At 32.5% G+C, this 26,017-nt stretch overlaps 1 protein-coding gene across 12 annotated transcripts in view; it reads left to right on the forward strand.

Annotated features, from left to right (window-relative positions):
- LOC130440463 (protein alan shepard) overlaps positions 1-26,017 on the forward strand; it is a 95,253-nt gene that overhangs the window by 23,174 nt on the left and 46,062 nt on the right. For 2 of the 12 annotated variants that reach the window (XM_056773625.1, XM_056773624.1), the window contains one exon: positions 8,313-8,338. The exons of 4 other annotated variants lie outside the window; for them this stretch is intronic. Coding sequence is in view for 4 of the 8 variants with exons in the window: in XM_056773621.1 (XP_056629599.1) it covers positions 13,411-13,467 (57 nt within the window). In the remaining 4 variants the exon portion in view is untranslated. Of the gene's footprint in view, positions 1-8,312; positions 8,339-13,036; positions 13,468-13,513; positions 13,564-26,017 lie in introns of those variants that run through there. 6 more of the 12 variants (XM_056773631.1, XM_056773621.1, XM_056773616.1 and 3 more) reach the window with 6 other exon arrangements.

Genomic DNA, 26,017 nt, shown 5'->3' on the forward strand with positions numbered 1-26,017 from the left:
TTGAAACCTGTTCTCTTGTCTGTTTCTGGATTTTTGGTTTTTTAAATTATTATTTTTCTTCCATATTTATTTCTTATACCTCTTCAATATTTATATTTTATTACACTATTCACTCACGGGCTGTATAATTTCCACATAACAAAGAAAATATACGAGGCGTCATAGAAAACGTAATGAATGAATTTTTATAGCAAAAATTACTTATTTCGATTCATATGTCTCTGCTTATTTTGCTTTAAATGAAATAATTCACCGAATTTTCATCATACCTTGTATTCAACTAAATGACGTTCATGTTAAAAATAAAAATAGAATAAATCTCATCTCCCCTTAGGTCTACGTTAGAGTTGATAGGTAAGTTAAAAACCCTAAATGTTTCTTCGTTGGGGGTGACACAAGGGACACGTGGTACGCACAAATTTTAAATCGAGGTCGTCTCTCGTTTCCTTCCCAAGTCTAGACACAAAAAGGGCAGTAACCGCTTCCCGATTTCAGAGAACTCAATAAAAGTCCTTAGTGAAATATATTCTAACATTTTATGAAACCCCCATTGACTTCGATTATATTCAGCTCGTTAGCCGATGTGCATATATAGTGTGGTTGAAAATGTATTACCCGTACCTACTAATTTGTTTTAGATCAGTTTCTTATACTTATCTGCATCTTAATTCTTGAAACCCATCCCTTTACTGTCGTAATTTATATTACTCGGTATATTTTAACAACGGACATTGACGCTGAATTCTCTGAACAAAGTGATATAAACACGACAAAAATCGTCAGGGGAAGATTTAATGGTCCTCATTTCTTTCGCAAGGAATTCAACAGCTGTGAGTGATATTCGGAACATCTTCGTACAGCAGCGCCTCCGGTAAAACTTCCATGTTCGAAGGTTTTTCGATAGCCAGTTCAAAGGAAGGAAGATAGGTAGGCGTGGATCAATAGAGTGGCCACATAGATCATCTGTTCTCATCCCCTTGATTTCGGATTTAAGCAACGCAACGAACAGAAAATGCACACCAGTTTTACTGGAACCAATTAAACATGAAATGATTCGTATCTGATCGAAATACCATCGTCTGAGCCTATGTCAGATAGTGAACGGGACACACTTTGTACAATTTTGTACAAAATTTTTTATAATGCAGAAAAGCCGGTTTATCTAATAATTTTGAATAACCTAGCTTCCTATTTGAAAAAAATATTGATGACGTGAAAACTTTTAGACGCGGAATAAAATAAATTGTTTTGAAGTGTTTTACCATTTTTTTTTTCAAAAACGAACAATATGAATTCTATGCGTTACTTCATCATAACCCTATACATCTGTATCGTATTTATTATTGTAAATTCCTATCCTACAATATCTAATCACAATATTTTTTTCGATTTTGTGTTAGAGTGTCCGATCAATTTAATTGCACTAGTTACCCTCTTCTCCATTCCACAATCCATTTCTTCCACCAACGCTATGTGCCAACCTCTAACATCTACTTCAGTTTTTTTTTTCATCTCCACACATTTTATGCCTGTTGTTGAAAAGCAACTATGATACCAGGTAGCTGGATGCCTGGTTTGATGGGGAATTCATTAACTGTACTTAAAGGACTTGTTATTATTTCTCATGAACCTCAGAAAGTTTGACTAAAGCTGGCCGTGATCGAAAAGACGTTGGTAGGTGAAACCATGGGTCTTATGGAACTTTTGAGTGAATTGATAGGAAATTTTAAGAAATATAAGGGTATTTAAAATATGGTAATATGGTACTTATTTCAACATTGACATCGCTTTAGCATATTTTTTAAGGGCCATTAGGTTCAGAAATTGCATGGTGCTAAATCACAAATAAACAACGAAGCAAAGTGAGTAAAAAAATGTAAAAAATTATCAAAAATAAAATTTAATCGGACGAAACTTTTCGTAGATTTGCATTTACAATGAAAAAAAATACAGATTTTATAAAATTTGTATATTCAAGTATTATGATGGTACTGTACATGGAGATCTAAAATAGTAAACTAATTTTTCAACGTTCACCTTTTAAGGGGAGAAAACGAAAACATATGCCACGTGTCGTACGTCACCCTTGTGTTGAAATCATGTTAATTTTTTTAAGATTGTTAAATGAGAACGTAGGGATTGACTGCTTTAAAAAAAAATCATCAAGTTCAGTATCACCAGGCACGTGGTTATATGTAAGAAATTGGTTGATGTTATTCCAAACTATTATTTTTACTCGAAATAAGAGGTTGAAAAGATAGATGATTTATATTGAGCGATAGAATTTAACCTTGACTAGAATCGATTGTAAGAGTCTTTCAAGACGATCCAAATCCAACAGAATCAATTTGAAGCAAATGGTCGCTCGTTTTTTTGGAATAACTGTCGTCGCCGTTCCATTAAAGAAATATGGAATGGTTAATTCTGAGTGGTACAGCTTGACAGAAGTGTTCGGAAAACCAGGAAAACCAATCATTCTCCACCACGACAATGCGAGCTCTCATTCATTAGTTCAAACAAAAACATCATTTTTGAACAGTCAAAACATCGAATTGATGGGTCATCCGCCGTACAATCCTTATTTGGCACCCAAAGTGTTTTGATCTTAAGGGAGAATAATTTGTCTATCTTAAAACTTAAGTAGTAACCCGTTTAATCTATGACTAAAAGTTCTTCCTTCCTAATGTCAGAAGCTGTGTCCAAATATTCTCTTTTAGTACAACTTTATTTTCGTGAAGAGCCAGAACGGGGTCAAATCTGTAGGATAAGGTGTAAGGAGCAGCACTTAATAGTCCAATTTGGCTATGATGAGTGTGTAGGTACGAGCCACTGCCTAACCATTTTGCTTTTCTCCAGTTAGTCAATGTAGATCACACATTCTGAGTCAACCACCGTTCCGACCTCCGGCATATCCACTTTTAGAGCACGATCGTCGGGTGATGCCAACTGTTTATGGTTCTCTGGTGTGTTCCAGTGGATCTATGTTTCGTAGACTGTAACGAAACTCTTTCGAAACACAACACCCATCACACTGAAAGCTTTCTCATGCTCAGAATTTCATGCAGGATATGATCTTTTGAAATGCTTACTGCCTCGCTATCTCCGAGCACTTTAGAAGAGTCTCAATCCAAATGTTTTTTGATTTCGCCGGACGATTTCCCTTCCTTCGTCAAAACAAAACTACGAGTCCGATCTGGCTGAAATTTCAACAGTATTCGACCATGAGAATGTACTACACGATAGTAAATCGCTTGGAATTGCTTTTAAAAATTCATTCATTGTATTTTTTGATTACACCTTGTATTGCATTGAGAAAAATGTACGTACGTTTAGTCGTATCTTTATTCCCGATAGATACTCTTATTATTATTAATGTAGGCTTTACAAATCACTCAACAAAAGTTTTCTTGTAAATTGCGCATTATAGGATTGTTTGAAGAAATTACTTCGCAAAATGCAAAATTTCGAAGTAAATGAATTACGTAGTAAAATATTTTTATATTCACAAACTTGCAATTAAATGTATATTTGCATTTGTTACGTGAAACTCATAAAATGAGGAAAATTTATTCCAGTATGTCTGGATGTTATAAATTGTTTAATGTTTATTGATAAAACGTAAAATCCCATTATATTGAAAATTATTTGCCACTATAATATAATAATATCTAATATTATAGTACAAAAAAAATATCTAGATATGCCTAGATATAATTGATTTACTATCGTTGGAACACTATCAAACTTTAATAATTGAATACTTTTGTTGAAATTATTAACAACGATGAAAATAAAGGAGCAAATACAAATCAGATTTATTTTTAAAAAATGCTTTATTTCCAGGTTTTTATAATATTTCTGAAGCAACAATAATTAATTTTAGATTTAGTATTTCAATTTTATTATTTACAGTATGTACAAGAGCTTATATAAATTAAAAATCTTTGCCAAGTTCGTAATAAAATTATAGTGTGACAGGTACACAGTCGCACGCCATTTGATGCGTCAATCATCATTTCATGTAGTGGAAACTATAGAAGATGGTGGTGGCCCCATCTGTTATCGGGTAACCGTTTAACTATTGTTCTAAATGTTTCTTAAAATATAAGAATGTCAGATGACAGGTTGGCAAAGACCACATACAAGATGGTATGAAAGCTGGTCCTCATCATTCCAGCTGCAGCTAGGCAACCATTGATGCCAACACAAGACTAAGTCCGATTCCTAGTTAAATCCACTAATATTGTTGGTACTGCACTGTTTATTAATTTTACTCTGGAATTAATGACGGAAAAATTTGTATCGAAATTTCGTGAATATAATCTGTCATTATTTGTTGGCATCCAGTTATCGATTTTCATATTTTCGAACCATCGCTATCTCATCTCAGATAAGGAAAATCTAAAAAATAATATTGACTGTATAAAATTAAATCATTCAAGTTATGATATCAGCATGAGCTATCGCGTTGGATACCGCATAATTTGAAAATCGCTGAAAAGCTCCAATTGGTGCAAAGAAATTCAATCGTGGTGCTTCAAAAGGGACCGTGATAGGCGACGAATCATAGAGCAACGTAGGACGGTCAATTCTGAATGGTACAACAGCATTTATTTGCCAGAAGTGCTCGAAAAAATCAGGGAAACCAATCGCAGAAGACGAATCATTCTCCATCACGACAATGCGAGCTCTCGCGCATCAGTTCAAACAAAAACCTTTTTGAACATTCAAAACATCGAATGGATGATCATCTGCCGTACAGGTCTTGTTTGACACCCAATGATTTCTTATTGCCGCATATCAAAAATAAATTGCGAGGTCAACGTTTTTCTATACCTGAAGAAGCAGAAGATAGGTTCGAATCATATGTTTTGGAGGTTCTTCAATCGGAATGAAAAAAATGCTTCGACAATTAGTTCAAGCGCATGTAACAGTGTCTGGTCTTATTGGAGAATATTTTGAAATACAATAAAACCGTATTATCCAATTATAAATATTTGTTTTTATTTGTCTGTCTTTAGTAGTAACCCTGGTATAAAAATCAAACTTTTAAATTGACATATGCGTTAAACTATATCATTTTTTAGTCACGCTTCATCCATTATAACAAACTTAATACTCGTATACAGAAAATTCATTAAATATGAAGGCAGTCTTTCGTTTTTACATTTTCTTTACGATCGAATATAAAAAGTGACGCCAAGGCAAGGATTGATAATCTAAAAATAGATGCTTGTAGGCGTTTTGGGGAATAAGTGTGTAAAAGAATTATGGAATATAATAACCAATAAGACAATTTCTGATATTTTTCTTTAATTTTCATTTTAAAATTATAATGTCATATATTTATTAGGGATTAATTTAGATTTCGCCGTCGTTAACCTTCCTTGACTTCAGTGGTAATTTGAGTACCTACTGGTGATAGCCATTTTGTTTCGATTTTGATATTGACCATGTGGAAGTCCGATTATTAAAATATAGCAGATATATTGATATTTTAACGACATGGATTATTGGATTGTGAATGGCCATTATTGCCGACCTTTTCTTTTTCTTATTTTTAGGACTCTACCGCTTGAGTCAGGGTTTTATATTTCATTTCTTTCCGCTTATTGTCGGGTATTACCCAATACCTGAGGCACTTTTTTAGTCTACAGTCTCAAAAAGAGAAACAACTTTAAAGTGCCGATTCTTTGCCATCTTATTCTAGACTCTGGATACTTTTCTGATATTTAATATTTAGATATTCGTGTACTTAGATAAACTGTTAAAGCGGCAGACTTCTGTTGTCACGATGTCACTCTTGACAATCATTCATTATGTAACTTATAAGCATTTATAAAGTAAATTATTATTTTTTCAAAATTACTCAATTTAATTAGTTGTTTTCGTCTATTAAGTATGTTAAATTTTATGCTGCTAATTAGTATTCATACTTTAAGAAGACTCACTCAACTCGTCACCTGATGATATTTACCTATCGGTCTACCAGGGTCGAAAGGATCCTATAATATGTTTACGGCTCGATTAACTCTTTCAGTTCCCGAACAACAATGAACGTGATCCGGGTTAGATTCCGAACCTTCAGATCGTGATCCGATTAACCCGTTCATAGTTTCCGAAAAGTCTTTATGATTCCACAATAACCATTCTTTTGTTTGAAACTACAGTGTATCAACATATCGAATTGTCTCTAAACATTTAAAGTCATAATCAGGGTACGTACGTAGTTTGTTCTAAATCATGTCTAATATTGGCACTTTTATGGTTGCATCGTCAATTTTCGGGCAACTGTCTTTCGTTTTAACAAATATGATCTACAACATTCCCATTTGTACAATGCGATAAATTATAGAATATGGTATTAAAGTAATTGTTCAATCATAGTATTTTCTGGCTGACCTCCATCACCTTCAGTGAAGTTAAAACACTAAAATTAAATACAAACATCGCAAACTAAACTAAGATCCGAAAAACAAAATAAAATAATTATAACACGCACTGTCCACAGTCGAAATTAAAGAAAATAATGTTTTTTGGAATCATCAGCCAGATTTATTGATCTGGACGCGCATGTTGTTTGGAGGAAACTTTGATTTCTTACTGGGGTTTCTAAGAATGCGTAAACGTGAAATTCCCTACTCTTGTCGTACGAATGGGTATTATAAGCACTTAGATTTGATATATTAGTCTTGATGTAGGAATCATTTGGTATAGACCGTGAAGCGGGTCCTGTTCTAATATGATAACATTTGACGGAAGCACCAGGTATTTTTTGTGACCTGCTTTCTGTTTTGTGACTATTCTATAGTGACAATTTCCAATCTTTTTGTTTATTTACGGCAAACTAGATTTTTCCAAAAGTCTAAGGTTGTATAGTGTAATTTTGATATATAAATTAATACAAAATTGAACTCAACAGTGTATTTAAAATATATTAAATGTTAAGGTGGTGAATAGTTAGTGTATAAATTACTTAAATAGTATAGTATAAGTATAAATTATACTTACAAATGTGTGAGACCTGACGCTAACACAAAAAGTTGGTTGAAAAAGTGATAGTTTCTTATAGTGACTTGAATAAATAAATATCAATACCGAGTCAGCTTTTTTCTGTGTCACTCAGTATATTTCATTTCATCAATTATCAAATTTTTTTTATTCTACGTCAGTCAATACGGATTCATATGTATGGCTATTGTTATATCTTCTTTCTATCAGGAGGAAGCATAACCATTTTTGTACTTTTAAAATTATATGCAAAATAATTCAAAATTACGAGGTGCGACTAAATAATTAGTTTCTGACGGCCACTAAACTGTCAAGTATGGTTACACAATTAAATTTGTAAAGTTTTCACGTAAACATTGGTGGGAAGTTTTGTCTCAGGGCTATTATCATACGATGGAAGAAGTCCATAAGATAAGTACTTAGCTCCACAATGCTTAGTATCGCTAGAGCAATTTACAATACGGTGGTACATACTCGTAGATGGCTACTGTCGAAATTACAGCTGAATAGAACTCGTTTTGATTGGATCGTTTGTGCGAGCGGGCTTATCTGCTCGCGCAGCAATTAATTGCTGTGAACTGAAAGAAGACTATCGAAAAATAAATCCAGAGTTTTTGTTTGCTTTAGTAGACCAAGTACCTACTTATCGGATCACTCTCGTAGAGTTTTGATCTGATCATATTTGTTTCTATACAAGCACATAGTCGAGTGAAGTAAAACGATTTATGATAATCGATTGTTGATAGTTTGCTATGTTGCTTCTCTAACACCGGTTGGAGATTATTCGTGATAAATATAAAAAAATGGCAAGTAGAATGGATGCATATCAGCCAGACTAATAATCTACCCAGATCCATTGGACGTATTCAGAACCTATTCGGAATTAGAAATCCGTGTTTCACAAACACAGGTTTTTATATCCAGAACATGTTTTTTAGCAACGCGAACGTACAATTTCAATTTGCGCATCAATTCAATGACAAAATATGTGTATGATCTCTACCGCGAACAAATTTAGCACCGCGAATGCAATACTTCAAACTAAGCATAAATTCGATGTCAAAACTTATTCAGGATCTTCTCTACCTAGAACAAAGCTAATATTCCTTGGACTATCTTTCCTTTAATAATTTGTCTTAACCAAATACTTATAGGAGACGTTGATTAGAATTTCTAGTGTAATTTAATCGATCTGACAACAAAATAATAGCTTGATTCTCTGTGTATTATCTCATTATATTTTAACAGTAAATCGAAATTATCTTCAGAATATTTTAAAAATATATTTATCTATGTTTCAGGTAAAACTTGAGCCACCTTATTTCAGGTGAGTTTTTTTTTATTAAACCAAAACCGTTCCTCTCTGGGGTACGTGTGGTGCAACTCAATTTGAGCGAATCTTCACGCTACAAAAGAGAACTGTTAGATATTTACTCAGACTAAACAGCAGGGCTCACTGCATGGAAAAATTGTGACTCTTCCTTCCTTATTCATCTTTGAATCCGTTTGTTTAATTCGTAAGCACGCTTCTCCAATTTCAGAAAGTACGGCTATCCACTTAAGAACGCGGGCATATTTACTCCACGTTCAGAATTAGTTAAGGGCTCAATATTTTACAATGCAAAAAATGCACAATCACTTGCCGTCGATATCATCTTTTCCCGCATTCTCCAATAATTTGAGGGCATATTTATTTCTACTCTAATATTTAATTCTGGACATGCTGCGTACTGCTATTGGACGACCAGATAACAAATGGATCTTTTTGATGGATCATATTCTTTTTCACCAAGAAACAAATGATTGATGAAGAAGCAATGATAAACTAACACTCGAAATTGTTTTAAATCCATTGTTTTGAAAATACCAAAAGTATTTTTACTTCTTCACACATAGTTTTTTGAAAGCTGGTACTTCATAAACGTCATATGAATTTGACAATGGCGGCGCCATCTGTGTTCAAGTTACATGACTTATTGAGTGATGTAATACATTTTTGGTTACATTAACGATTAAATATATTCAAGGGCGTAAGTTAATTGTATAAATGGTAACGCTATACGTAATTTACTAAATTGCCCAATTGTAGGCAACCAAAATCTTACCTAAAAGTGAATCCAATCTAATTTTGCATATTTTTATTGATGAATTAGGTACCAGTGACGGAGTAACCGGATATCTGTTTGATTTCTTGTTTTTTGTAAAGTTAATAATTTTTACGGTCGTGGCGCTGTCAGCATTATTAGGTTACAGTGTCTTGATTGGAATAGGGTCCCTAACCTAACCTAACGAAAGTAGCCACCATGTTTAATCCAAATTTAGCTGATTTAGCATCCGGCCTTTGGCACTGTTCTGGCGCGCATTTTAGGCCGCTAATTTACTCTTTATTTTAACAACCAAATAAATTACAAACGCCGGACCTGCACTAATATCGAAGTATACCAATTTGTAGAGTAATGTTCAAAGAACAAGTACGATATTTCAATTTTCAAAAATGTTCAGTTGGTCAAAAATTATTAAAATCGAAAGCTAGTAAAAATTTCAAAAATTTTTGAATTTTCAAAGATGCGTTATAATGGGCCATATTTGTATAACAAAATTACCTGAACCGAAAAAACCATTTGTTCATAATTTGTTTAAACAATTGCGATTTAAACATAACGCGTACCAGTTTATTTTTCGCAAAAATGCCGGGGTATATTTGGATTCAGTGGCTCAAAATACATGAGAATACCACTGTTTTATTCTTGGTCCTATGATTGTACACGAAAAATTTATTAAATGGAACAGTTTATTAATATTAATCTTATTGTTATTGCTTTCATTCGTTAAACGAATGAATTATACTTATACACAGAGATTATAAATTATGTGAAGAAAAAAAAACGGTGTGAGGTAAGGTATATTTGATTTCGCACGACAGGACAACAGGGACAACAAAATTTATAGTTCAATAATAAAAAACTAGTAGAACTACAATTAAATCATAAAATAACCGATATGTTAATAAATAACAATACTGACGTCTGAAATATTACCTTGTCAAAAATTGTGAAATAAATGGTGATAAAATCGCTTTTAATGTTTTACAGTTGATGAAATCAATCATGAAATCATTCAGAAAAGTACAGAAGTCGATTAAAATATCTTTATTTACCACTAAATATATTACATGACGTCGATGAAACTAGAAAAGAATGTATGTCCATTTCAACAGATTTTTAAAGAGAGTTCTAAAACCATGTTTTTTTTTTAAATACTGACCTCAAAACTTTTTATGAAGCATATCATTGGTTTATAATGGATTTACACATAAATTATACAAATAATAATAAATTAGAAAAAAGCACCTTCTGCATCAGTGCAATATTGTCAAAATCGGAAATATCTGAAATTATTGTAACATCATGGTTTTCAACAAAATTTTCAGATGGCTTTAGTAGCTCTGAGTTATTATTTATTTGTTTTGCATCATTTCTCACAAATGAAATATTTACTATTTCCAAAATTTTAACACCACGGGAGATTTTGCGTATCTAAAAAATTAAAACTTAGAAATTAAAAAGTATGCAACCCCCCATTTAAATAGAACAAAAACAGCGTCGTGAAGATGTTTCCATTGAGTATTTGACAATGTTTCACAAAAATAAAGTCAAATTTTTGTGCCGTTTCATGGATGAAACGTGGACCCATCACTTTCCTCCCGAAACAAAAGAACACAATGGACTGAAAAGGGAGAAACGACCCCAAAGAAGGCAAAACTGTTACATCTGCAAGAAAGGTAGAGGCGTCGGTTTTTTGGGATAAGGGTGGGATAATTTTCATTGACTATTGATTGATAAAGGAAAAACTCTCAACGGTGCGTATTATGGTGAACTTATTGCAAATTTTGAGCGAAGAAATCAATCAAAAACGGTGAAAGTGTTGTTTCATCAAGAGAATACACCAGATCACACGATTCTTACTGAACATCGCTTGAAAAAGTGTATGAAGGAGGTTACGTTGAACAATGAATATATCTTTTTCCAAAATTTTTCTATTTTCTTTGTTCTGGCTACCAGCTCCTTCTGGAACTATCCTCGTATATACTGTCACGGTAGTTTAGTCTAATTAATAAGTTCAAAAACGTGAAAAATAGAGATAAGATCCTAAAGTTATACATTATTTATATTGTAGCTCATTCGATTTGGAATAATGTGTTGAAAAATGTTTTTTAAGTATTTTTGTGAGGATAAAAAATTGCAATTGTTTTTAACAAATTAGATGATAACCAAAACAGTTTTTTCGTTGTTAAATCAAAAGGTATTAATAAATAAGAAAGTTTCCTATAAATTACTAAAAATTTTAATTTAGCGTTGAAAATAGGGCCCACCGGCTATATCAAGATGATTTACAAGTTTGAAAAAATATGGTAGAACATTAACAAACAATCGATTTTTCAAAAAGTTATACAATTGGTAACTAATTAATATTTTCCCGTTTACATAATAAACGTGATAAAATTGGCCTATAAATTTTTTTATTCTGTTTTTTACGATTGTTTATTACTAACCCAAAATGAAATCTATAAATATTGGTAATTATTTTTTCAAATATCATGGTTTTCACATCAAACAATTGCATAAATGAATAATAGTTAAAAAACTTTCAGTGCATTTGTTACTTACAAAAGGAAAATATTTAAATGTAAAAAAATTTAATTGATTAGCCTATAACTTCAATCAGAAATGATTCAAAGCCTCCTGCAAATATTTTCAATAAATATTTTCAATTTATGATGATTTTCTTCAGAATGTCTCTTTGTGACGAACGGTACCCTTGGAATGTACAGCTTTCTAAAAACCGAAATATCTCCTAAACCACAAATTTTATCGAGTTAAACAAAGAGTAACTTTCTTTTAAAAAATCGATTGGAAAATTCATTTTCGCTATCTTAAGATTTTATATGTTGTCCCTGCGAAAGTAACGGATTGTTAACCATTAGGCATAAGCCACCCTTGGCCTTTAGATAGTAGTGTAGAATTATTTACACTCTGCATGGACGTACATAATCATCCATTAAAAATTCATAATGTTCCAATGTATACTTCAGAAAATACACTTTAAAGGCATATAACTGAGAAACGAGGGGTCGTATTAGAAAACACCCTGTATAACAAAGTACTGAAAAAAATTTTCTTTTATTATTTTATGTAATTAAAAATTTTCAGATATCCAGAGGAAAAAAAACGTTTTTCGAAATGTTTAAATATATAAACAAATAAAACAATAAGTTGAATAATATTTATTTTGTTAAACTGAGACGTGATTAAAAAAAATTATTCACTAACAATTTTAATAATCTAAATATAAAAAATGATTTCAAACCATTGATAAACATTTATTAGAAATCATAATTTTCTAAAGAGAACAAATGGTGTAAAAAAATTTTCAATAATATCAAATTTCTCTATTTGTTCATAAAAAATGCATTAAAAATTTTTATCTAGTACTAATTTATGACATTTTTAGCAGTGAAAACCGAAAACAATATGATATTAAAAAAAAAACATTTTTTATCATCATTTTCCATAAACTTTCAGTTGTAAAATGTATTAGAAAAAATAATTTTTATCGCTTGATATTGATGTACATGTATACGAAAAGGGCTCCACGAATCAATCACAATTTATAAGTCAAATATTAATACCTTATAATCGAGATTATAATTTTTTGAACGAGAAAAGATTCTTCAAAGTATCTACCATAATTTTTCAATTTATTAAATCAACATATGCTAAATATTTTATCCAATGCGGCGTTGCAGCCATGTCGAAACAGTCGCGAAACAGCTGTACATTCAATTTTTATGAAATTTCTCAGATATTAATATTTTTTGAGTTATCAACGGAAAATTAAACTTTTGTTTTATCTTTTTGTTCTTATTAAAAAATATTTTCGAATGAGCTATGGTTCATAATTTTAGGACCTTTATCTCTATGTTTCACATTGTTGTATTTGTTGACTAGACTAAGTTGTAGTTAGATAAAAGATAATTTGTGGTACGGCAACAACGCTCTACATTTATGCGGAGACTATCGGATAGCTGTTTTCATCACGCCTACTAAAGTCGAATATTCGCCAAGCGCGCAGGCGCGAACCCTAGCGGTGTTTCGCCAAACGACAGACACTAGATAACCAAGATGGTGTCCGGCTGACGAGGGGAGTGGCGAATGAAAACTATAGTTGCGGTAGAAACAAGTGCCGGCGATCCGGTAAGTAGGGCTCCTTCGTACCGCTTAGCCCTGAAAAAATATAAACAAGTGCCGTGAAATGACCTCTTCGTAGTGTGCCATGACATTTAATATTTAAATAATCATAGACACACCCCTATATTTCAACTCATCTGTGATAATAACTATGGCCGTTCGTATGGACAACTCTACACCCAATAGAAAAATTAACTATAAAGTTACGGTAGGTGCATGTCAAACTTTATATTGATATTATTTATTTACTTTAGATAGGTACTGTTTACGTCAACCCCGCCCAGCCGGTTTTTCAAGTACCCACGTAAGTACGTATTCAAAACATGGTTGCGTAATAGTAATTCATTTATTCATTTCAAAGAAAAATAACTAAATATTTGCCGTGTAATTGTTTAAATTCTACCGCACTTTGTACTTGTCTGCAACACGGCGTTTGTTTACCTTAAATCATAATTATACGAAACCGTACAAAGCAATTAGAAAATAGGTAAAAAAACGAAATAAATCAGCTCCTTGACTCTTTTTTATACTAAACAACCGTAAAACCTTGTTATGACACGGACCGAGTTTTGTTTATATAGGTAACTACTGTTGTTCTCTCTCTGTTTGCGTGACTGTGGTCAAATACCTTCGTGATTGACGATAGTTGACATGATTTCTTAAAAAGTTGTCAAAGTACGAAAATTCATTCTTATAAATGAAATATACATGTCTATGTGTTGTCAAATGGTAGATTTTATATATATATATATATATATATATATATATATATATATATATATATATATATATATAATGTGGGTGTCTAGTATCGGAAATCGAAGGGGATATGTCTGTATTAAAACCTCCCTCGTGAAGGCGGAAGTGGTGTGACGTACTAGAGCTGAATTTTAGTTTTGAGTCGCTTAGTCGATGTTCATCTGTCTCGAGAGTAAATTCGCCGTCATGCTCTAGTCGTGTTGGTTATTAAAAATTATCTAGTCATTAAAAGAGTGTTCAGTTCGTTGGTACTTTACACCACATATACTGTTGTTGGTTGTATATTGTCAAATTTAATTAAAAAATTGTTTTATCACCATAACTGTTGGAAAGACTAAACTCATCAGATAACGGTATGGTAATTAAAATATTCGTAGCAATTAAATAGTTTGTACTTAATAGAAACGTTTTTGTGTAGTATATTGGGTGGTGTAGATAACAGAATTATATAACAGGAAATTTTAAAATTATTGAGTAAGGTACTTTTTTAAAATTTAATCGCAATTCTATTCTAAAATCTTTTGCACTTTAAGAATAGATAATTTTTATTTTCTTCATTTACTTGAATAATTTTTTCTTACGTTTAATATATTTAAATTATTCTAATCGTTTTCCATTCTTTACTCGGTTTTCAACTATCTTGATGAATGGAAAAATGTTAAAATCAGTTTTAATAATAACGTATCTATATTTACTTCTTTTTTTTTTCGTTAGCTTTAAGCAATGTAGGAAGCTAATATAGATATTATCTATCTCATTGTGTAGCTAAGAATTTTTCGTTAAGTGTAATGTACCTTTGGAAAAACCGATGATAGTGAATCTCACAAGTATACAAATATTTAGAAGTTGGTGCTTGGAATGGATTGAAAATTTTGATATAATAACTTCATGCAATAGAGTTAGTTTAAAATTAGAATTATTCAAGAAGGGTTTAGAAATAACGATCGTACGGCTACTCATTAAGCAATGGATAAGCAAAAAATACCACATTGTGTTTAAGGATAACGGTAGCAGAGGTAGTGCTGAATTCTAATGCTGATATAACTCTTTTGTATGATCTACAATATGCGTAGATACCTCATTTTATAAATTTGTTAGTTTTATAAATATTTTTAAAAATATGTATATTTATGCGATAAAGTATTCGTTAAAAGGCAATCGAGTTATTATAAATTGGACGGCATTATACGTCGTTATTTAGATAGATGCACTTAATTGTAGTCCTACTTTGAACTTGTAAAAAAATCATTATTATACGTCGTTAACTTGTAAATGTAAATAGACGAATAAAATGTACCTGCCTGTAAGAGAGTTTGGTTTAAAACAGACATGAACTGAGCCATTTTTGTATCCCATTCGTCTATTAGAACTTCGGTAGTCTTTTATCTGACGCAAATCGAACTATCCTTGACGATTCGGTTATTGCCATCCGTTTATTCAGTTTTTTGTGTTTAAAACCACACGCTGACAAAACTTGATGCAATGTTTCTAAACTGGTATAATTTTATTCTGGATAATCTGCTGCCTTTTGCTGTATTACTTCTAATGTTCTGTTCTCCTTATATGAATTATAAATTGTCCTACTTATAAAATCTTAAGTAGCTTTGACGACTGATTTCATTTTTTCTTTACATGTTTTGTGAATGATCCACTGCAACCCGTTTCGTGACCACTCGATAAATGGAAAATTTATTTACTCCAATTAATTCAGCAATTCTTATTATGATTGCATTAGCATATTGCTGAATATTTTCCTTTTTTAAACGTTCGAATATATTTAAAATAAATTTATTATTTAATTCAAACCTGTCTTTATTCTCACTACACTGTGCAATTTCATTGTCTTTAATCGCCCATGGTCTAAAGAACCATATATTTCTATTTATTTAAAGAAATTTACGAATTAAATGATTCTCACCAAACGACGCCACTACTTACCGCAGACTGTCTCGTAGGAATATTTCGAAGAAATTGTGTACATACGCCTTCCGCAAGTTTCCGCCTAGAGAAATGTATTTATTGTTACGATTCGATGTTTTCATTAGTAAACAGTGGAAATGATGAGTCCCTGTGGACTGACGGTTTGTTAGATATTAACCGAATTGTATACGGGGAATAAACATTATTTTTCATTTCTTAATTTGATATGAGTGCCGTGCGTATTTATGAAATATTGATTGTTCCCCTCATAACTATAACAAACTGAGCAAAAGAAAGTATTAGTAGCAGCTATTTTTTGTCACTAACCTACTATTCTTCCAATTCACTTTGTATAATGAATGAATGAACGAACTCGAATTATCGACTGTGAGTAGCAATAAATAAATGGTTCAGCATATGTTCCTAATTTGCACATAATTTTTTCTACTATATTGCTCTATAATTGTCTGTCTACTTTTTTGGATTTTTTTGGCTGGATAATGGGCACGAATGTTTATCAGTTATGACGTTTTTAAGATTACGATCGTGACAGATTGTACAATTATTTCTTTATATTCTTATCAAGGTAGCAACTGCACTTCCTTTTTTAGGTTTTTACTAGTTTTGGTTTACCAGCCTTGATATATGAAATGTCATCATGTTGCTGCGACGGATTAAGGCCATAGTTATAATTGTAACCTTTAAACTGTATTTTAAATGAACTTACACACATGTTTTGAAGATTGTTTGATATAGTTTATATTTAATTTTAAACTTCTTTATTAGTTTAGTTTGAGATTTAATTTATGGTTAATTTAGGTAATTGTAAGGCACTTGGTTAACTTAGTATGAACAACAACAGAATAATTAATCTTTTGATAGTTTTACTTATTATAGACCAACGTCTCAAAATCATAGATGACGTTCTTCCAAAATCTTTAAATCTCGATTAAAACCAAAATTTTTCTTCGACAACCTTTTTGAATGTCTTCCTTCCAAACAGCTTTTCCAACAAGTATTCCCTTAATTAGTTTTCCTTCGGTAATATTTGGAAATATTGTTCGGATACACAATTTTTTTAACGGCTTCACACTTCATTAATTAGCGGTAGTAACAGTACAAGTGATAACATATACCTGTATAGTGAAACTTTTACGTAGGAAGGGCGGAATGGATGATAAGGAGGAAAATATTCCTAGAACAAGTGGCACACGGAAAACAGAGTAAATAGGACTTTTACAAAACAAGATGAGAATGAGATATTACGTAAAGAAAGTAGCAAAGAAAAGGTAGAAAAAGAAGTACATGATGTAAGTTTCACAACAAATGTTAAAAACGTCTTATAAGGAGCAAGTAAATAAAAAAATTAGAAAAAATGCTATCACAAATTGCAAGAATTAGAAAAAAATCCAAGAAAACTGTCTTACATATGTCCATGTTCTGCTTAGACAAAAAATTACCTCAAATGGCAATGATTCTAATATCTGAGCTACCTGCCATAATTTTCATTTGGATATAGAAAGAGCCTCTGGAACATTTAAAACTTCATTTTATCATCTCCACGACAGGCTTTGTAAATTCCTTATTTTTTATAAACTCAAATTATTTACTACCTGTTTCTTTGGTATTTCGATTAGTGTTTTTACATGTAGCCATGGCACAACCCGGGATTATGATTGTATAACAGAAAGTTTAATCTTTTAAAACAAATCAAATTCTGATTCCGGCGAGACGTCATGCACGCGGCGTGTGAAATTTGAGCCGACAAGTCAGCATAGCGGTGTTTATGTATCGTGACCCCATAGACAAAGGAGTAAAATAATTATACAGTTTTCATGCTTCATGACAACGTACGTGCCCATTCCTCATTCATTTTGCAATATTTTTGGCGGAAAAGGCTTTCCAACAATGCTGTACCCACTCTATAGTTTCGATATTGTCACTGCGACTTTTTCTCATTCACAGCTCAAAGGAACTCATCAAAAATGCTTCATCGTGCGAACCACGTTGAAATAGTTGTGTAGAGATGAATTATCAACCGTATTTGTTCACTTTTTATTGACAATTTGCTGGAAATCCAGTTTCATACCACTTATATCCAGGAAGATGGTTTTGCGCCTTTAAAACGGTCTTGAGATACTGTTATTTAAAAATTATCGGTAGTAAAAGCCGAAGTGCCCATCTCTATGCACATATTAAATAAATACTGGAATGAGAAAGCTCGTATGGATTTTTTTTTCTATTGATATTATTTATTGTAACAACAAAAATTTTTTAGAAAGCCAGTTCTAGAACAGGTTTCGGAGATATCTCCGGTCACCACTTTCAATGATTCACCTGGTAAAAAAATGAATATAAATGCGAACACTATACACTACACTACACAATAATTTATATTGGAAAGATTTATCATCTTCATACCTGAAACATATATTTTTTAGTAGTAATTACTGCTAACTGTATGACATATATCTTATATACGTTTATACGGTAATAAGGACCACCCCATGCAATTAAATATATACCACCGATTTAATCAGTAAACAGTAACTGATATTCAGATTTTCGTCTTTGAAATGCTGTTTGGTTTGATATAAATGGTATAAACAAGACAACAACCACTCGTTGGTGAAATTATTTCATATTCGCATGAATACTTATCAATTTAATATTCGGATTCAACGGATGTTTTCATACCTATTCTCTCATTAAATTGTTTCGTTATTCGGATATTCTGATAAGCCATACATCCTCTAACGATTATAATCTAAACAAGTGGAAGCTAGTACGTTTCTTCTAAATCTGGGAAACTAAGAACTGTCCCTTTCAAAAGTTGGTTGACACATACCGTTGCGTAGAAGATGGATTATGGAACAGAAATGAAAATAGTTACGGAGGTAAACAGAATCGAAAACTCTTGATACAAAATCGACAAAATAAAAATTCATAAATGGATAATAATTATTATACAATACGATTTCATTAAAATCAATATACTGTTGCGTGTAAACCAATTTTTTCGAAGCATTTTTTTCATTCCGATTGAAATACCTCCAAAATATGTGATTTGAATACTCAACCGCTTCTACGGATGTAAAAAAAGTTGACTCCATCATTTACTTTTGATCTGCAGGAATAAGAATTCATTGTGTGCCAAACAAGGACTGTACGGCGGATGACCCATCAATTCGATGGTTTGACTGTTCAAAAACGTTTTTATTTGAACTCATGTGTGAGAGCTCGAATTGTCGTGGTGGAGGATGATTCCTCGCCTGCGTTTGGTTTCCCTGAATTTTTAAAACATTTCTGGCAAACAGATGTTGGTGTACCATTCAGAAATGACTGTTTTAGGTTGCTCTAATGGAGAATAGAGAAGAAGAATACAAGCGACCATTTGCTCTTCGTGCGCGAACAACTTTTGTTGAATTTGACTCGTCTTGAAAAACCCATACAGTCGATTGTTGTTTAGATCCTTGATTCATCCACTGTCATGATCTGATAGACATCTTTTGAAGCACCGCGTTTGAATTTTTTCAGCATTTCTTCGCACCAAACTACACGAGCTTTTTTTTTAAAAGATTATCAAATTATGCGGTATCCAATCTCATGGTATGCCACATGACAATCTTGCAATTTTAGTTTAGGCACAGCATCGATGTTTTCTGGCACAAGAGCCAATTTCGGACGACTTTCACGAAATTCATCCTGTAGCGAAGTGTAACCAAGATTGTTACAAGAAAATGTTCGCGATTTAATTCCATTTTTTGACCAAGATGAATGTTTCAAGTATCTGTAAACAACTCAAATATCACTCGTATGAAAGACAATTGTCTGGATATATCTCAGAATGAAGGTAACTAAATTGCAATCTAACATAAAATATCTGCAGCAAGCATCAAGCGCAAGGATATCACCAATTTAAAATTTAAATTATAGAAAAAATCTTTATTAAAAGTATTTCGAATTTGAGTTATAGATTTCTTTCTAAAACGTATCATTTAAGTTTCCTAACTGAACAATTCAATTAGTATTATGTATATGTTACATAGGGGGGCATAAGAATTTTAGAAGGTTATAGTGTTACTAAACCTGCTGTTGATATTTGCCCTCGGAAATCATTGGAACATAATTCAAACATATTAGGGTTTCAGCTCGAGAGGTTCCGGATGACTTACTTTTATTGAAGACTAATAACTCGCATAATAATCATGTATAATGAAAAACGGAAAATGTTTTTGGCTCAAGGCTCAGTATTCCGTCTTGAATATTATGAATCAGATGTGAATAATCTCTGGTTTTACAACTTATACTTTGCTTTTCAAATGATATATATTATCAAAAAAATAGGGTGCAGTAAAATATAGTCAACGACGGAAATCTTGTTGAAACCTTATATTAGTAGTCTGCTCCGTCATTGGCTGCAAAATGTTTTCAGTAAGAAGCTCCAGAAATCGTTCTCAATCTTGGGCTTTGCTTGTTAACATAAACATTTAAATAAAAATGCTCTCCATCCGACATCTAACCATTATTTAAAAAATCGCTTTGTATGGATAATTGTCGAAATCAATAGCAAATTGTAGTCGTTGTTGGTGATTTTACGTTACACCTTGATTTTTACTGGATACATTTCAAGATCAATTTCCAGTATACTACTAAATGCTCTGGGAATTTCCATTTGGCAAGAACGACGTCGAGTTAGACAGATGGAACGTTGTCTTCAATGTAATCGTTTCGATAGACGGTCGGCCTTTCAATCCATTTGTTCCAAACGAACGACTCACTTATCATGAAAGCTGTAGAGCTAATTTTTTAGCAGAAAACCAATGTCTGTGTAAATCGAAGTCGGCATAATCCAATATGATGTTGTCTGTCGAGTTTCATATGTGTATGGCCAGCCAAGAAATATTTATGGTTGATTTCGGTAAGATTGTTGATTGTTTTACAAGCCAAATGTAAATCAACGCCATATTTATTATCCTGGTTTGACCACTGCAATTATCCGAAATATACAGTTAGCTTTTTGGTAGTATTTTCATTCCTCACCCTACTGCCATCTCATCCCACAGCATGGGATAGGAACATAACGGCTTTGAAAATCAATCAGTTACCACTTTAGTCTTTTTTAGTTGAATTAACTGTAAATAATTAATAAAGTTGAAAATGCTATCCGACAACCACGTTTTTTCTATCTGACAGATGGTAAACGGAATTTTTATACCGCATACCTCATTTTTAAAAACATCAAACACATTCTATATGAATTATATTTTATTATTATATTATACCAAATCACAATACAAATATACATGGTATGCTTATGCGCAGGCACAATGTGACGTCATGTTGGAATCAAAATGTAAAGTTTAATGTATCCTGTATATCTGTTGATAAAGTTTTATTTTAATTTAAAAAGTAATAGTTGAAATAGAGACATGTCTATACAGAGTGAGTTTTATGTATGGAACGCCCCAATTATCTTGGAAGCGGCTTGTAAGGTTTTAATAAATTTTTGTGCGTAAGCATCTTGTGATACGGCCGGTATTATAGTGGTATCTACATTGTTGTCAGATCTTTTCTTTTTTCGGAAAAATAATTAACCTTGTCATTTCAAATGGATCTCCCTATATATTTTGTGTTTTTAGAAATCCTGATTATTTTTCATGTAATATTCTCTATACCAAATGCCATAATTTCAAAGTTATAGCTACGTTTACAGTATCTCCACCAAAGTTACAATAAATATTGTACATTTAGATTGGCTACGATTGAATAAACTCGTTTGATTCGAATATCCTTTAATAATTTATGTCCTAATACAAATCTCGTACCAAGGTCTAGTGTCAGTAAGTGAAAAGTTTGACGAAACTGGCGCAGTAAAATATTTATCCGAATCATGGCTCAGTAACTTACAACAACTGAAGACAAATCCTCAAATTTTTATGTCATGTTAGAAGCAGATCCACATTTTTGAAGTAAAAAAGTTACGAATTTTAGAAAATATACAGTACAAGCGATTATTTACAGCAGATGCTCAAAATGTTCACTTATTTTAATACAACAGCCCACGCGATTTTTAAGACTTAGCAATACATTTTGCAACATCACTCACTACTCAATTTTTTTATCTCTGTGGTATCTTTTAATTCCTGAATATTGGCAGGTTTTTTTTATAAACGATGTTTTTTAAGTGACCCCACAGGAAATAGTCTAATCATTATTTTCATTACGGATGTTTGCGAAATATCAAGTTCCCTGGATATTTGTTTTCAGTTGATGCAGTTTTTCTGCGCCCTGATTTGGGAATAAATCTTTCACTTAACCAGTTTCGTCAAACTTTTTTACTAATTTACTAACAGTAGATCTTATTATGGGATTTCGGTCAGGATATAAATTATTAAAGATATTACACGTTTATTTCTAAGTATTTGTAAATTCTTTTTTCTTGTTAGGTTTTCTTCAGCAGTTATTGAAACTAATTTTTCGGCTATAACATCCCTCGGCCTTATATATGCCCGTGTTCTGTTTAGGCAAAGAATCATCACCTCAAATGACACTGATGTGTTTGGTAATGAACTTACAGTTTTTTGAACCAATTCTTTTTCTTTTGCTCAAAGAGGGCCATGCATCTTAAAAAATTCTGATTCTAATATCTGAGCTACCTGCCATAATTCTTCATTCGTATATAGAAGAGAGCCTCTGGAAACAGTTATTCTCAGCCAGTCAGGTGTCTCATTTGTTTTTGTGGGGATACCTAGAGAATATTTATTTTTAAATTTATATGCGACTTATGCTGCAATATATTTCAAGCATTCGAAACCTATGTTGTCTTTGAATTCAAAATTCTGCATAACATTTCAAACTTCTTCTTCATTTTTTTGGAATTTTAAAGAATTTAATATCTGTTTCTTTGGTATTTCGATTAGTGTTTTTACATGTAGCCACGGCACAACCTAGCATTATGATTTTATAACAGAAAGTTCAATATTTTAAAACACAAAAACAAAGTTTGAATGGCCAAGAAAATACATTCTGATTCCAGCGTGACATCATGTGCGTTGCGTATCAAATTCGAGTCAACATACCGGCGTTTGTAATCATAGAGATATTACAGATAGAGTAGGCATGCTATAGGCGCCCATACAAGTGGGAGCGTCTGGCCGATAGAAAGAGAGAGAGAATATTTTATGTATTGCTGTCTAATGGCGCATGCGCGTTGATTAGATTTTGTGTACGCACTTTACCGTTGCCCGTTGAATCAGAGACACGCATGCGCAGTGCGCAACAAAAGAAAGAGATAGAAATACATAAATGATTCTCTTTCTCTTTTCATTCGCGAGACGCTCTCACTTGTAGGCATGCCTACTCTATGGTAATATCTCTATGTTTGTAATTCGTGTACACAATATATTTTCTAATATATGTGCGATATGACAGAGGAGGACCTTTTCACACGTTAATAGGTTTCTATCATATTGTTCTTTTTTTCGTTATTGGGTTAATCATAATTAATTAATTAAGACATTACTTTGTACGTATAAAAACGATTAAAGAAACCGAGGAAAAGTTACTAAGTATTATTCAGATATCCGTTGAAAAGATCGTCCGTATAAAAAATTAAAACGTTTCTATATTTTCATGTACGTAATCTAAGTGAATATTTCCATGGAAAACAATATATTTGGACGGATATTCGAGGAATGTGCCCCGAAAAAGGTTACGGCCAAAATATTTTGGAATTCCAATGGTATAATTTTTTTCTTGCAAAGCCAAAATTTCGGCCAAAACGTCCAAGGAAATACTTCAATTATTCTTATTGGATTAACAAATAAATTGAATATTTTTCAGTTAAAATTTCATTTATGTAAAGCTCACATCTAACACAGCAGTTATTTAGCGATTGTTCTTCCATTTATAAACATCCTGTATATTTGAACAGGTAAACTGATGTCTAATGGTTCATAAAATGTATGTAAATTATATATTTAATAATATTATTGAGGTGTATCTGTAGTTTGGTTTGTTGACCTCTTAAGGCTGTTGAGTTTCATTAGGAAATGCGAGCGCAGGTAATAGCAGGTAGGAAAGTAGACATAAGCGAACATTCAGACGTTGCCGGAAGTTCATTATCTATGAATAGTTTCAAGGTAAATCATAGCAGGTAATTAATTTTCAGATTTCGTATAGCGGAGCTCACCGCAGGAGAAAAATTATTGAACCGTTTCCGAGTAATATAATAACGGGCAACATTTTTCTTCATCAAATTTGATCAGTTGATGCCACGATGTGAAATGACGGATTCCAATTATGACAATTGATATTTAATATACAGGGTAGTTCTTTGAAAATTAGCGCAATTAGCAAAAATAATTGCGAGCATATTAAAAACACTTACTATTTAATATTATTTCGATTATTTGATTTAATAACTGTGGTTAAAGACTAATGGAATGGAATCACTGTTAAAGACAGCTCAAAAAGCGACCGAGAGGACAGCATTTATGAGCCGCTTAATGGCGAATATTAACGGACCATGGCCGGAGAAACGAATGCTGCTGATGGCGGCAACTCATTCAATTCTTCTGTATGGGGCGGAGGTCTGGTCTGATGACGAAGGTGCACTGAAAATGGCCAGTTCCTACCGGACTGTCTCTGCACAAGCTGTCTTAGTAGTGGCGGGTATGATTCCCGTGGAACTCCTGGCTTTCGAATGTAAGAGGATATACAGAAGCAGCTTAGATATAACACTACAGAATCCGGCAACAATCGAACGCACTAGAACAATATAGACGTGGCAACGAAGATGGACAGAAAAGAAATCATCTGAAGGTGGAGAGGTGAACTTCTACATTTTCTAGCTTTTAACGGGACACGGCTACTTCCGTTGGTATCTTTTCACTAAATGAAGAAAGTACAAACATGTGATTGTACGTATAGTAGAAACGCGACTCAGATGATGCTCAATATACTGTAACCACTGAAAGGGTTTAAGGGAGGGGATAGAGGAGACTGTCGACAGCATAAATTCTGATAATATCGTCTAGGTGATGATGCACAAGGTAGAATGTTTGCAACTGATTGCTACTTATACGGAGAGAATTCTTAGGCAAAAGAATGTAGACGGCTGCATGGTATGACGATATAATGATAGAAACGTAACAAATGGAACATATACGGATAGATCCACCAACCAGAAGTAATATCGCAGTAGTTTGTTGGACGGAGATGACAGAAGATGGCGGTTTAAGGGGTAGGCTACATATCCATCAGCTCTCTCGGTGAAATTCGTTACTTGGATTCAACATCTTCTTAAAAAAATCTATACGAACTATAATATGAAATAATAAATATGAAATTACGTACAATTTGTGCATTCTATATAAAAATTATAAATCTGCTCCGCTGTTGATTAGACTTCGAACGGCTCGATACCTTCAATGTCGTTTGTACAAAATACAAAAATCCGGAATGTTTTAATTGTTGTCTACTAGCAACTACAACAATGGAACAAAGAGAAGAAAAAAGAATGTAAAAATAGAGGTTAGAGAAAATCACTCATATTGCAAAAATGCCATTTTCATTTAGTGAAATATCGGTTATATTATTAGACAGCTGTAAAATGAAATGCTATACGTCATAACAATCTTGTAAGGGTCCAATTAACGAGATTATTTAGAAGAATTACGTGTAACAATATTGAATAATTAAATAAGCGTAAGTCCCTGGCATAGCTCTAAAAACAAAGAATCAATGTTAAACCTTGTTACCTGTTAGACTAGTTTCTTTCTTCTCTGTTTACAATGAAATTTGAAACATGTGAGAAAATCGATCTATTTACCCAAGAACTGTTTTGCGTCTTATATATAGATTGTGCGGCCAATGTGAAACTTATAGTCAATATACAGAGGATGTCTCGTAAATAATGTCTGTTTTCAATATTCACTTTGTTTATTGAATAATCATACAAACAGAAAGCCTTAATATTCGAACTATAGCCCATCGTATTCCATGGTTTTAACACAACGCCCAGCAAGCTCTTTGTAACCTTGGTAATACCATTATTTTGGATATTTTTCCCGCGC

This window comes from Diorhabda sublineata, chromosome 2 (assembly GCF_026230105.1).
Source record: "Diorhabda sublineata isolate icDioSubl1.1 chromosome 2, icDioSubl1.1, whole genome shotgun sequence".
Taxonomy (NCBI): domain Eukaryota; kingdom Metazoa; phylum Arthropoda; class Insecta; order Coleoptera; family Chrysomelidae; genus Diorhabda; species Diorhabda sublineata.